The 15,418-nt window shown below is 31.5% G+C and overlaps 2 protein-coding genes and 1 pseudogene across 2 annotated transcripts; 2 read left to right on the forward strand and 1 right to left on the reverse strand.

Moving 5' to 3' along the window:
• Nucleotides 1-7,638: 7,638 nt before the first annotated feature.
• Nucleotides 7,639-9,629, forward strand: LOC145033636 (uncharacterized). Its single transcript, XM_078982217.1, has 4 exons — nt 7,639-7,823; nt 8,243-8,499; nt 8,570-9,049; nt 9,163-9,629. Exons 1-4 carry the CDS (start codon nt 7,730-7,732, stop codon nt 9,457-9,459), a joined length of 1,128 nt encoding a protein of 375 aa, XP_078838343.1. The 5' UTR covers nt 7,639-7,729; the 3' UTR covers nt 9,460-9,629.
• Nucleotides 9,630-11,884: 2,255 nt separating this feature from the next.
• On the forward strand, nt 11,885-13,843 carry LOC145033624 (uncharacterized). The gene is made up of 4 exons (XM_078982207.1): nt 11,885-12,078; nt 12,465-12,721; nt 12,801-13,280; nt 13,368-13,843. Exons 1-4 carry the CDS (start codon nt 11,985-11,987, stop codon nt 13,662-13,664), a joined length of 1,128 nt encoding a protein of 375 aa, XP_078838333.1. The 5' UTR covers nt 11,885-11,984; the 3' UTR covers nt 13,665-13,843.
• Nucleotides 13,844-14,814: 971 nt separating this feature from the next.
• Nucleotides 14,815-15,393, reverse strand: LOC145005107 (delta(8)-fatty-acid desaturase 1 pseudogene; annotated as a pseudogene).
• Nucleotides 15,394-15,418: the final 25 nt, after the last annotated feature.

The raw sequence follows: 15,418 nt of genomic DNA on the forward strand, positions 1-15,418 counted from the left end.
CGGGTGGGTTGCGCGGGTGGTCCCTGGATGTAGCATCTTTGAGGTTTTGGGCCTCCATAGCTTAGCCCACTTGGCCCAGATCGAATCCAATCACCTCCTAGCCCATTTTCTTCAAGTTTTTCTTCATTTTAAGCCCAATTTGACTTCTCCAAAGCTCGTGAATTCGCCCGATTAATAATTTACGTACGCTTGAATATTCCCCCGCATCTTGCAAATTTAAAGTTTATTTCTCTCCAAGTCTTCAAATAATCATCAAGATCACTCCATGCATCATCGCCACTACCCATCAAGCCCAACGTCATTTTTGTCTACCAAATCTCATCGCCTCCTATACGTCCCGAACACTCCCGCTCCGCTAGACCCGAAAACCTGCAATTATGCTCACAAGATTCGAGAGTACCCGAAATAGTCATAAAATAACAAAAAGGAAAATATGCATGGAAATTATCTAAATTATGAATGAAATATGCTAAAATAAACTATAAAAAGAAGTAATTAAAATGAAGCTATCAATTGTCTAGTGTCCTTGATGCATAATAGATCACATGGGAGGCCCTCCCATTCTTTTGACCCAAAACGGCGCCAATCGCATAGTTGCTTGCATCACACATGATCTCAAAAGGGAGTTCATCCCAAGTTATATGGCAACTACGGGAGGTTTGGGCAACTACGGGAGTTCATCCCAAGTTACATCCCAAGTCACGGTACATGGCAACTCTTTTCAAGAATGTTTGACTAATCTCACAAAAATTTTAAAAAGATGCATTGAAACAAACTTGGTTTTGAATTTTGAGAAATGTCATTTCATGGTAAGTCAATGTCTCATTTTGGGTCACATTGTGTTTAAAAAAGGAAAGTCTTGACTGTAGGTTCTATCCATTCTTTTTATTTCTAGAGTAGTTCATCCCAAGTTCAACGTGTTTAAACCCAAAAGATTATAAAAGTTTCATGTAGGTTTACCAATCAGTATTACCCATCATAAAATATAAATTTCAACATAAACATAAAATTATTTAGTTTTAACAAACCCAAAAAATAAAATAACATAATGGTTTTTTTTTTTAAATTAAGATATAACAAATTGAGTTTTTTTATGGCGCTAATGATAATTGTGTTTTATACAAAATTTTCTAGGGAATACAATAACGAATTGGCTTTTCTTGTAAAAATGTGTATTAGACAAAATTTCCATTCATGTGTTTAATGTTGGATATTTGCATAAATTATGATTAATGACAATAAGCAAGTATGAGAAAACATGTAATCTTTCTATACAAATAAAAAAGTAAATTTTTTTTTTTCATGTGTCATCCTATTAAACCTCATAATTAATGTCATGTCATTGTCAACCTATTGATTTTCCATTTCAAATTTCAAAATTTAAATTTCTTATTTTATTTACATTAAATTAAATAACATTAGAATATAATAAATTAGTACTATTATAAGGTAATATAATTTTATAGATTTATTTTCAATTATTATAATTTTATATAAATAAAAATATATCTTTTAATTAATAATTTATTTAAAATAACTGATTAATAATTTTGAGTTTTAATATAAAAGTTTAATTAATTTTATAAAGTGGTTCACACGGGTTATAAACTAGTTTTTTTAATATTGTGTCACATTCTATTAATCCTAATTAAGTAATCACAAATTTTTCACCAAATTTTTTCATGTCACATTATAGCAACTTAACACATCAATAAATTTATCTCCACTATATTAAACTTTTTGCACAAAGCTTATTTATGGTCTGAACAATTTTATTTATTTGTAATTAATAAAATTAAAAACTAAAATAAAATTACTCTTTATTTTTCTTTGATAAACAAATTTAGCTTAGCATTACATTTTATGGTGTATTTTCCAAGATATCATGTAGTCTGTACACTTGCCAAGTTGCAAGTAATTGACAACTTCACAATAAATTATTCAACAAAAATTCCAAAAACAAAAGAAAAACTAACTTAACATGATTTAAAGAGAGACACAAGTTGTGGTATTTGAATTTGGTTTTGGTGCAACTTTCAAGTAAAGTGGGTGTAGTACATTGCATTCTTTAGGTTCAACATTCACCTACTTACGTCCACTCAGCGTATGACGTTCAAATTTGACACACCCTTCTTTCAAAGCATAATGCATATGATCTTTTCCCACTCCAACATAATCACCTAGGTGGAATCGAGTGCCTCTTTGTCTTACAATGATATTCCCAGGTATCACTCTCTGTATAAATTTCCCAAATATTAACAAAATAGAAAAAAGAAATAAAATTTAATACAATACAAATTTAGATACTAACCTCACCACTGAACTTCTTGACACCAAGCATATTGGGTTTTGAGTCGCGTCCATTTTTTGTGGAGTATGTTGTTTCTTTGGTGGCCTAACGTCTGAATATCATGCTTAATATATCTCCAGATACATCTATGTACGATTCAGTTTCAAATAAATGTTATGTTACCACAAGATAAATGCAAAATAGAAAGGATTTTATGTAAGAGTTATACCACTTGCAGAGGTGTAAACAGGGATTCTAGTAACCAAGTTGCTAACAGTTAATCTCTTACACAATGAGGTTGCAAAATTCATCCTCCCTTCCCACCCTTTTTATGTAACTAAAACATGTATGTATGCAAATCAAATTCAAAACAACATGTGGAACTATTGGAAATTTATCAGTTGATGGTTAACTATCTAGTCCCTTTAAATGTAGTTAGGTTACAATTACTAGGAAGACCAACATCTACACTTGTGAACTTCTGGCATAATTTAACCAAAATCTGAGTTTTAGCAATTAACATATAAGAGCTATACTTCAGTTTCAAAATATGAGTTTCAGATTCAAAATCAGGATGCAATTCACATAAACAACCATCGTCGTTGCAATCGTAGTCCACTGACAGTGATGGTGGCGTGGATGAAAATTGAAATCGTGAATCAGCGTCGATGGGGAAGTGAAAATTGAAATCATAATTATCATTATCATATTAGGATTTAGGGTGTAAAAAGTATTGAAAGAAAGACACATACCCTTGTGAGTCTGATGTTGTGGAATGAAGAAAGGAGTTCTGAAATCGACTACTGGAAGCGGAGTCCAATAGCAAGAAAGTAAGAATGTGTTTGGTTCACGAATTGAATTTCAAAATAATTAGAGGGGTTGAAATGTAAATTCACGATAAAAACAATTGTGTTTAGTAAAAAATCAAATAAATTGGAAAATTTTAAATTCTATTAACATATGAATTTGAATGAATTGGTATTTTTTTTACTAATAACAAAAATTTTCTATTCAACTTATAATTTATTAAAAATATAAAAATTTCCTCCCGTCATTTTTTATTTTAACAATTATTTATCAAACTCTTTCATGCATCTAACTCCACACATACCCTACAAACACCCCATACATACAACTACATATTCATCATGTCCATCTTACCCCAACACCATTACATACATACACTCCATCCCTTATACTCATATAAATATACATACATGCATTTCCACACTTACGTCATGTCCATAAGCCCAATGTCAAACACCTATCCTCACCCCATGCAACCACCTCCATACCTACATTCCACCCATACAAATCATATACCCATACTAACACCAACATTTAGACCCCTACCTATACCCATAACCACATACATACACCCATATATATACACACACCCACCTTACTCTTACCCTCACCCCCACAGTCATAGCCACACCCATATAAACATACATGTTCATGCCTATGCCTACATGTTCATGCACACCCTACACATATATGTATACACATGCACACACATGGTTATTTTTAACTCTTTAAATCTGCACATAATTCCTACTAAGTGGCTCGAGAGCTATCACTAAAGCAAGTTAAGGTCTAAAAATCTTTCAACTATAGTGTTTGATTGTGGATTTCATCACCGATTTTAATAAATTTATCATCCTTTTAGATTTTTAATTATTTTTTAATATGTTTATTATTATAACTAAATTACAAGTGGACACCGTTCCTTAATTCATTAACCCATCAACTCACCAATACCATCTATCTCCTTTCGTCTAGTCACCGCTCCTTATTCTCTTTTACTAGGCGAATGTCTGCGTGTTGCGCAGAAACACCTATATAATTGATGTCTTTACAAATATATGTTTTTTAAATATAACAATAATGTTGTTGTTAAATTTGATACAATAATTTGTATATACTAAATTGATATAATATATTGATTATATTTGAATTATATGATAATATATATATATATATATATATATATATATATATATATATATATATATTTATTGTAACTTCATAATCTCAATCGTTTAAATGACTTCTACCCGCAAGTTACACATGAATAAAATTAAATATAATATATGATTTGATGATATTTATAGTTGTTTATATTGTTAATTAATTTTTTAAAATTTATTTGCTTAATGTTTTAATTTCTATCATTATAATTATTTAAAATATCAAACATTGTTTTTTATTTTAAAGGTAACAATATAATCAGTTATATAGAGTTGTTTTTAACTATTGTTATTGTAAGTTAATTTTAAGCTACTTATTTGGAAACATTTAACGATTATAAAAACACATTTAAGAAATATTTCAGTTACATTGAGATTACAATTTAGTTTTTATTTTTTATCACTACAATTTATCACTTTTAACTATTTACAAAATCTTCTTTAGTTTTTTAAATGGAATTGAAATTTATATTTGAGTTGATATTGTAATGCACAGAAACACCTACATAGTTGAAGTCTTTACAAATTTATATTTTTTAAATATAACACTAACGTTGTTGTTAATTTTGATATAATAATTTGTATATTAATTTGATATAATATATTGATTATTTTGAATTATATGATAATATATACATCTATTATAACGTCATAATCTCAATCATTTGAATGACTTCTACTCGCGAGTTACACATCAATAAAATTAAATATTATATATGGTTTAATATTATTTATAGTTATTGTTATTGTTAACTATTTTTTAAAAATTTATTTGCTTAATGTTTTAATTTTTATCATTATAATTATTTAAAACATCAAACATTATTTTTTGATTTTAAAGGTAATAATATAATCATTTATATAGAGTTATTTTTAACTATTGTTATTATAAGTTATTTTAAGCTACTTATTTGAAATTTTTTAATGATTATAAAAATATATTTATGAAATATTTTAGTTAAACTGATACAATTTAGTTTTTGCATTTATCACTATAATTTATCACTTTTAACTATTTATAAAATATTATTTGTTTTTTTTAGTAGAACTGAAATTTATATTTAAGTTTACTGTAATGTTATATTTAAATTAACAATTTAAGTATTTTGTCCAAATTGTTCAAAAGTTGTAGCTTTAAACTAATAATGATTAAATGCAACAACATTTTAAATCTAATAAATTAAGTATAATATGTTAAAATTTAAAGACATAACTTTATAAATAGAAGTAAAGATATTATTTTAAAATTGAAATTTAGTCTATTTATGATTACACTTTTGGTTTGATATTTATTTAACCTTATTAACCAACTTACAATCATTATTAGAAAGACACTACAATTTATCACTTTTAACTATTTATAAAATAAATTTTGGGTTGTTTAAGTTAAATAAAATGTATATTTAAGTTGAACCTATAATGTTATATTTTAATTAATAATTTAAGTATTTTATACAAATTGTTCAAAAATTATACATTTAAAATGATAATGATTTATATCCAATAATATATTAAAACTAATAAATTAAGTATAATATGCTAAAAGTTAAAAAAACATAATTTTATAAGTAGAAGTAAAGATATTATTTTAATATTGAAATTTAGTTTATATATGATTACACTTTAGATTTGATATTTATTTCTTCTAATTACCAAATTATAATTATTATTATAAAGAAATTGAAAAATTATAGGAGTTTCAAATGAATGTGGTGAAAGGAAAAAATAATGGGGGTTTCAAATACATGGAATTTAAGAAAAAAAAGCTAGCTTTATAAGTATGTATGATTTCCTGCTACCACCACTTTCCTACGACGACCTTATTTTTCCCATCGACCAAATACCCATTGAACATCATCTGCAATGGCTACAAACATACCAACAAACCTCAATTCTCAACCTAAGATAAACCGATAGAAGGTTCCCCACAAGTTGTAAAGTTACAAAATGAATGATAAGGACCAAAAAGTTAAAGCAAAATAACCTAGATGACTAAATTCACATAAACCATAGGATTCCATCACTCATATCATCAGTAAAGAACACCAATACCAACTTAATCCAAAACCATCTTCAAAATATGATTAGAGAACAATAATCATGTCAAATGTTCAAAAAGCCAACCTATAATTAAACTCACATTGAATTCCAATACCGTAAGACAAATCATCCCCAAAGAAAACATAATTCCAAATCTACTTGTATATAAGGACCAAGCTTGTAGCAAGATTAAAACAATGAGTAGGAGGACATGAGAGGAAATATAGGAGGTATTAAAACAGAAACAATGTTAATTAACAATTAATAATTCAATAAAATTAAAAATAAAAACAAAATAGTAATTTTTATTTATTCTTCTTAAAACAAATGGATATTAATGTTCGTCTTCTACAGCCAAACCAAAATGACTATTTTTGCAAGTTAAGAGTTTTTTTTTTTTTTTTTTTTTTTTTTTTGAGTTTAGCCACAATCAATTTCAAATCACAACGATCATTTTTTTACAGTTTTCTTAACAAAATAACCGATAAGTTTGATGGTTTTTTTTATTCTAAAAAATACTAGATAAGAATAAACCTACATATTAACACTCCAGAAGCCTTATCAGAATGATCCTATATTTTTAGGCTTGAGGGAGTGACCTCATCACCCCCTCGCCAAAACACATGTTATCAATCTTTAAACCACCCCTTATAAGTCGTTAAGATACTCGTTAAATAAGAAACGCTACTATAGTAGCGAGAAGAGAGAGAAGAAAAAATGGGCTGTGATTGGTTGAGATTATTTTCTTTTAATTTTTTTTTTTCAAAACAAAACCAATTAAATTCCTCTCACTACTACTCCCTATCCTTTTTAACCTATACATGATAAGCTTACTTGGCAATATAAAAACCTATGTAGCAATAAAAAAATCCTACATGATAAGGTGCTAGAAGTATTATCACTCCTCTTAGCTTTATTAGTGATCTTACAGTTTAGTTTAGGTTTTTCTGATAGGTCCTAGATGTTTTCAGGATAATATATTTTTTGGATCTATTTCGGTTCAATTTTGGGGGTTTTCGATCCGTTTTCAATTTTAGGTTTTTCCACTAACAAATGTTTCATTAACACCAAAAAATGATATATTAAGATTTACTAAAATGATACATTAAAAATTAATTAAAAAAATAGGTAATACGTGATTAACAAATATGAATTTTGTGAGATTGGTCTTAGATCAATCCATAATTTTTGAGATTGGTTTTAGGATCCGATCTCATTTTAAACTAGGAATGTATCGGTCTTTGTTTGGGATCGGTTTAAAACCGATCCATTTGTTGCTATATAGGCCCAAGAAAAGTCCGAGAGTCAACTATGTCCCACGAAACTCGTCCACATTTTGTCAAAGACTTTGTATACAACTCTTTCCAAATTCCAAGTTAATCAAAGCATCTTCTTCTTTTTCCTCCTCTTCCGCCATTGAATAACAACAATGGCAGGGGAAGTCAAGAGGAAGATTTCAGCATCATCAGCAAGGTCGCATACCAGGAAATCCAAATCCGAATCTTCCTCTTCTTTCCCGTCAGGTGCTCTATTCTCATACTTGTCACCATTTTTTTTTCAAATTTACAAACTTCACTATTTGATACATTCGTTATAGATTCGTCGGCGATTTTACCGAATCGAAGTGTTTGTGTGCCAATGAATGAGTGTTGTCAACTTCGATTTCCTTCAATTAAGATCCTAAAACATATCACACATGTAGGTAGAGGTTTAGAAAACCGTAAAATCATGAACTTCCCGATCGGAACTGTAATATTGATTCTACTTGAAATCAAGAGATGGGTCTATCGAGCATTAATTCTGATTTGATCTCTGAAGTGCAATTTAATCATAGTAGATGTGTTCATCAATTAATCAAATAATCATAATGTCAAATCGTCAATCATGGATCATAAGAACTAATCCAAACACCCTCTACGGTTACATTTCTTAATCTTTTCAGGGTTTTTCATACTATTAGTCTTCATTATCGGGTTTCTGGCATGGGCTTATCAATCAGCTTGTCCACCCCAACCCAAGAAACTCGGATCTCCAGACGGACTTCCCATTACAACACCTAGAATCAAGCTTCGTGATGGAAGACATTTGTCCTACAAAGAATACGGTGTACCAAAAGAAGTCGCCAAATACAAGATTATTTATGTTCATGGATTCGATTCTATCAAGTATTATGCTGTTATCGCTACATCAGCCTCCCCGGTAGGTATCGTGTTTTGTTCCTCATTCATTAGTTTCGTTATTCCGTTTCTTGATTACTTGATTTTAACAGGCCCTAATTGAAGAATTGGGGATACATATTGTCTCATTCGATCGACCTGGTTATGGAGAGAGCGATCCAAACCCTAACCAAACTTTACAGAGTTCGGCTTTGGATATCGAGGAGCTTGCCGATCAGTTAGAACTCGGATCAAAGTTCTATGTAGTCGGTTTTTCAATGGGAGGTCAAGCGATCTGGTCTTGTTTGAAATACATTCCTCACAGGTTAGCAGGAGCAAGTCTTATAGCTCCAGTAGTTAATTACTGGTGGCCACGTTTGCCATTGAAGCTATCTCAAGAAGCGTATTCAAAGCAATTCATTCAGGATCAATGGAGTCTACGTGTTGCTCATCACCTTCCATCATTGACATTCTGGTGGAACACTCAGAAGCTGTTTCCTTCTTACAAAGCTATCGCTCATAGCCCTGATATTCTTTCTCAGCAAGACATGGAACTCATTCCCAAGTTTACAGCTGGCAGGGGACCCATTGAGGTAGGTACTCATTTAAGTAATCACTGTAAACCCACATCCAAACATTTAATTACTTGACCATTTTAGGAAGGAGAATATGAATCTAATGTTATTGTTTTTTGTGTGTTGAAAAGGGACAAGTAAGACAGCAAGGAGAATATGAATCAGTCCACCGTGACTTGAATATTGGATTTGGTACCTGGGAATTCGACCCAATGGAAATTGAGAACCCGTTTCTGGAAAATGAAGGATCCGTTGATATATGGATGGGTGATGATGATAAGATTGTGCCTGTGACATTGCAACGTTATATTGCCCAACAGCTTCCATGGATAAGGTATCATGAGCTCAAGGGTGCTGGTCATATGTTTCCTTATGCTGATGGGATCAGTGATGAGATCCTAAAGGAACTTCTTCTTGGTAAAATTTAGATTCATATACTTTTTGTACGAGTAAAAATTTGGGTATTTTTGTAAGAGTAAAAATTTGATTTGTAGTTTTTATTCTTTGCACGCTTTTGGGTATTTTGATGTACTTTGTGTAAATTAAACTGTTGTATTTGGTATTATAAATTTATGACTACATTTAATTTTGGGGTTGAGAGTGATTGATGAAATATATTGTTGGTAGTTCGTATTTATATATATCGAGCTTATTAGATATTGGATCAGTGGGGAAGCTTTGGATCCATACTCCGTAGTAGATCAGATTGAACCTATTCGTCTACCCTAGAAGTGCACAAAATCGGTCTCTAAGGATGTACTTTGTTGTGGAAAATTGTTTTCAGAAAATAGAGTTTTATTTTAAGTTTTCAAATAAATTTTTAGAAAACATGTTTGGTTGGATGGATGAAGTTTTTATTTTCCAACTTAAAAATTTTAAAAATAATTTTTTTAATTTACATTCAATTTAAAAAGCAGAAAAGTTTTGTTTTCTTGGAAAAAAATTTAAAACTGAATCAACCAAATATTTTGAAACTTTCATGGAAGATTAGAAAAAATTTTAAGGAACCAAATGCACTCTAAGCAACCTTATTTTTTTTTTTTTTTCCGGTCTGACCAGACCTATTTTGGACGGTCTTTTTTTGGTTTGTATTTGGGTTTTATCTACTAGGTTTGGGATTTTTAATGGTTTGTTTTCCGTTTTTTGGTTTGAATTTTATTGTTGAAGTCATATATTGATTATCGAATCTTGAATATAACTAAATTAAAAATCTACTATGAATATCTTTTTAGTTAATAACATCTATAATCATTTAGAGTAAATATGATATCATATTAATCTTAATCTCCCTCTTTGGTCACAACCATCACAAAAAGATCTAGGACTCTTCGATGAGTGGCTTATGGGTTCATAAATCAAACACTTAAGAGTTTATAGTGAAAGCATAATGCTTAAGTGTTAGACGATGAGGTATACTCATCACACTATACCACTTTTAGCACAAATCTTTCCCTCATGAGAGAGAGAGAGAGAGAGAGAGAGAGAGAGAGAGAGCGAGAGAGAGAGAGAATGGTTGAGGCCACAACCTTCCACACCAACAAACCTCCATATAATCACTACACCGGGAGGGGGTGGTGTATCCACATGGTCATGCGTGCAAAGACAACACCAAATACACATGACGTGTGATGAGTATACTGCATGGTCTTATAATGAATAAATGTGTAAAACCTAATGGTTATGTAAAGAACCAAAGAAAGTAAAAAACCATAAGAAGTATTATGGAGGTGATTTAGAATGTCAGACACAAAAAAAGGGAATTGACTTATCGACTGACACACCTAGCACCACACCTAGCACCAGAGAGAAGAATGAGGAGATTGTGCGCTTGCACTTTGTAATGTTTTTTTTCAAATGCACACCTAAAAAAGTCTTTTCTACTTCTTTGAAATTCTATTAGGAGAAGAATATGACCGAAAAATGATGATGTTTTTGAAAAGATAAAAATTTGTATAAAAGTTAGTTAAACAATGTACAAAAATTTGAGTTTAATAGTGTTTATCGAACAACAAATGGTGTTTCCATTAAAGTTTAAACAGATAAACCACTAGAATTACAATACCATATCAAAATAATATTTTAAACAATAAATATAGAGAAAATTAGAAATTTAACCATTTTCCTTAATTATTTTGTAAAAAATAACTAAAAAAAACTCAAATTACAAAATTAACCATCAAAATCACAGATGGATTAGATTCATCTGTGATTTTAGCATTTGATCTGCGAATATACAAGTGTTTAAAACGTGGGCGTGCATTAATAGTTGTACGTTCACAGATGGAACATCAAAGGAAACTGTAGATGAACTTAGTTCATCTTTGATTTCCTCTAATGTTTCATCTCGGATTTGAGTAATTTATTATTATTATTTTAATTAAGTTTGACTACGAAAATAATAGGGTTTGACTATGATTTTACATGAAATCGTCCATAGCTACCGATTTTCGTTTCCAGAGCGAGTTCTCCTAATAAAAACCTTGTAAAATGAAAGTTCAATTTTTTTTAGGTATTTATACCCTTAAAAAAGTCAAAATCGCAAATCAACTAATAAAATCGCAAATGGATTGAGTAAATCTCGAACGTACAACTGTCAAATACACACTCATACTTTAAACACTTGTACATTCGCAGTTCAAATGCCTAAATCGTAGATGGCTCTAATCCATCTGCGATTTTAGTGGCTAATTTTGTAATTTTTTTTTTTTTGGTTATTTTTTGCAATATAATTAAGGAAATGATTAAATTTATAATTTTCTCATAAAAATCCCAAATTAAATTAATTTAACTTTCATAAAAGAATCCCAAATTAAATTAACAATGCTACCTAATTTCAATCGTTTTCCGCCACATTTGTTGTCAATGAGTTTGACTACAGCGCTTCCATGTGATGATGTGAATCAAAGCATCTTCTCTTTCTCAATCCTATTCTGCCATCGAAGAAACAACAACAATGGCAGCGGAGGTAAAGAGGAAGATTTCAGCAGCATCAGCTAGGTCCCATACCAGGAATTCCAAATCCAATTCTTCCTCTTCTTTCCCTACAGGTGCTCTATTCCCATCTACTTCTCGTTATCAAAACTTACAGACTTTAATTACCCTTTGGAATCGAAGCTTTTAATTCCGAACTGTAATACCGATTTTGCTTGAATTCAATTTCTAGCAGATGGGTTCATTATGCATTAATATAGATTTGATTTCTGACTTTTTTGGTCAAATCAGTTAATTTTTTTATCTGCAATTTGAGTTAGGTATTCGGATTTACTATGAAAAGGCAAGCTATAACCTTAAACAATATACGATATACACTCATAGCATATGTTTTGAGCAACTAAAATCAAATAAGGATTGATCTTGTAGTTAAGATATACACACAACTAGCTACCTACTCCAGTTTCAATCAACTAATAATCTAATTCTCTGAAATTTTCAGGGATTTTCATACTATTAGTCTTCATTATCGGGTTTCTAGCATGGGCTTATCAATCAGCTTGTCCACCCGAACCCTTCAAACTCGGATCTCCAGACGGACTTCCCATTACAACCCCTAGAATCAAGCTTCGCGATGGCAGACATTTGTCCTATAAAGAATATGGAGTACCAAAAGAGGTCGCAAAATACAAAATCATCTATGTCCATGGATTCGATTCTGTCAAGCATTACGCTGTTATTGCCACATCGGCCTCTCCAGTATAGTCTCTGTCGTTATCTGTTTCACACTTATTAGTTTCGCTATTGTGTTTCTCGATCAATTCGTTGGCTTTTACAGGATCTACTTCAAGATCTAGGAGTATATATTGTTTCATTCGATCGACCCGGGTATGGAGAGAGCGATCCAGATCCTAAACGAACTTTGAAGAGTTTGGCTTTGGATATCGAAGAACTTGGTGATCAATTGGGACTCGGATCAAAATTCTATGTGGTTGGTTTTTCAATGGGAGGTCAAGTGATCTGGTCGTGTTTGAAATACATTCCTCATAGGTTAGCAGGAGCAACTCTTATAGCTCCAGTAGTCAATTACTGGTGGCCACGTTTGCCATTGAAGCTATCACAAGAAGCGTATTCTAAACAATTCATTCAGGATCAATGGAGTCTACGTGTTGCTCATCACCTTCCATCATTAACATACTGGTGGAACACTCAGAAGCTGTTTCCTTCTCTCACTGTTATTGCTCATAGCCCTTATATTCTTTCCAGACAGGATAAAGAACTCGTTCCAAAGTTTACAGCTGGCAGAGCAGCAGTTGAGGTATTTGGAATTACAATTACTTGACCATTTTAAACCATTTTAAGGAGAATATGAATCTAATGTTACTGTTTTTTGTGTGTTGAAAAGGGACAAGTAAGACAGCAAGGAGAATATGAATCAGTCCACCGTGACTTGAATATTGGATTTGGTACTTGGGAATTTGACCCGATGGAGATTGAGAACCCGTTTCCGGATAATGAAGGATCCGTTCATATTTGGATGGGTGATGAAGATATACTTGTGCCTGTGACACTACAACGTTATATTGCCCAACAACTTCCATGGATAAAATACCATGAGATCACGGGTGCTGGTCATATGTTTCCTTATGCTGATGGGATCAGTGACGAGATCTTAAAAGAACTACTTGTTGGTAAAAATTAGATTAAAATATGTTTTTTTGGGGTTTGTTACTAGCTATTTAAGTTTTTGAGAACATGATGAAACTGTTGTGTTATGTACAATGTCATCATCACAACAAACTTTAGTACCTTTACCTTTACCGGACTAGATCTTACTTATGTTTGTAGATGTGTCTCTTTATGAATGATTTTTTTGAGGCACGCGTTGGCGTTCTTAAGCACATTTTACGATATGTATGGGAACTATTAACCTCTGGCTCTAGATACACACTTCTACTTCTATGAATATCATACTCTAATACGAAATATGGGAATATATCCAACAATAAAACAATCTATTTCTAGGATATTGTGTTCTTTGCAAAATCTTATAGGCCGGTCCTCTAAGAGAAGGAGTGCCATCTCCTGGTCCAGAAGCCAAATATGGTTGGTTTGTCAATGTTGTTGTGGATTACTTAATTTCTTTAGAGAGCTTCACTCCCCGCCTCCTAAAGCCACTAAGCCACTATTATGTATTGTGACAATATTGTGCCATTTACATGTCAAATATATATAGTAGGGTCGTTCACCGTTGGATATCCTCATATTTTTATACATCCGATCTAATACAATCATCCATACGGTATTGGATATTGCCAATTGGTCCAATTCAATTCGTACGTCCAACTGAATCGAACCTATATAATTAAAAATTAGATTGGATTGGATTTATCCATTGGATGTTTAATGTTGATATCTAATATATCAAGTTTCATCTAATTTCCATCCTATTGGATCCATCTAAATCTTATCGAATTTATAAGTATTTAAAATATCTATATTAATCCTTTTTTGTAATTGAAACTGGATACTAATTGGATTATAACTAGGACATGTTAAATTGGATAGTAATTGGGTTGGATCGGTTGAATTTTTATTAGGGAAAATAACACGCCCTACAATGTATTGCACATTTGTTCTTTTAGTCCCTTAATTTATTTTCGTACTTTATGAGAGAACAAACTTGTTTTTGTCGGGTCTATTTGGTCACTTTTGAACAAATTGAATGAGTAACTCATTTGTCATATAGACTTTGACTTTGAAAAGTCTTACCTCTTTTGACCTGACCCATGTCTTGTTTCTCCTTCAAACCCATGACCAGATTCACCCCTTATTTTGGTCGTCTTCTTCTTCTACATCGTCGTCTTATTTTGGAGTTTCCATCTCTCATCAAGCAACCCATGTTTCTTATATAAATCCTTCACAATCAATGAGATTTTTTCTGTAGTGATATCTTGGGAATCTTGGAAAAAGATGACGCTCGATCCAAAACTAAAGCTCACCTTGAAACCAGACCATGAGTGAAGAGCAAGTGATATTGAGTGTGCCATTCGTTTGCTTTTCAAAACAATCATTTCCGCTTGGTTCACGTGAACAGTAGAGGAGAAATGGTTTAAAGTAAACGGAACATGTTGAATCCTAGTGACTGAAAAGCTTGCTATCATGAACATCACCCTTTCATTCCAGTTGGGTAAGCAAGAAACAAGCAAACGATACTTAAATAGATTGAGTCTAGCTACACACATAACAGGGTAGTATGTTAAATGTTGGTAGATAACAAGGAACCTAGTTATATAATCGGAGATTAGTTTTCTTTCATAGTATTTGGATGTCAGAGAGTTGATGCATTTTGAAAAAATTATGAACACTGGTATATGTTGAAGGCCAGGATCCTCACCGCCTTCTACCAACCTCTGTAGAACAACCCTCATCTCGCCATCCATATATATCTGTCAA

This window comes from Lactuca saligna, chromosome 1 (genome assembly GCF_052625555.1).
Source record: "Lactuca saligna cultivar CGN05327 chromosome 1, ASM5262555v1, whole genome shotgun sequence".
NCBI lineage: Eukaryota > Viridiplantae > Streptophyta > Magnoliopsida > Asterales > Asteraceae > Lactuca > Lactuca saligna.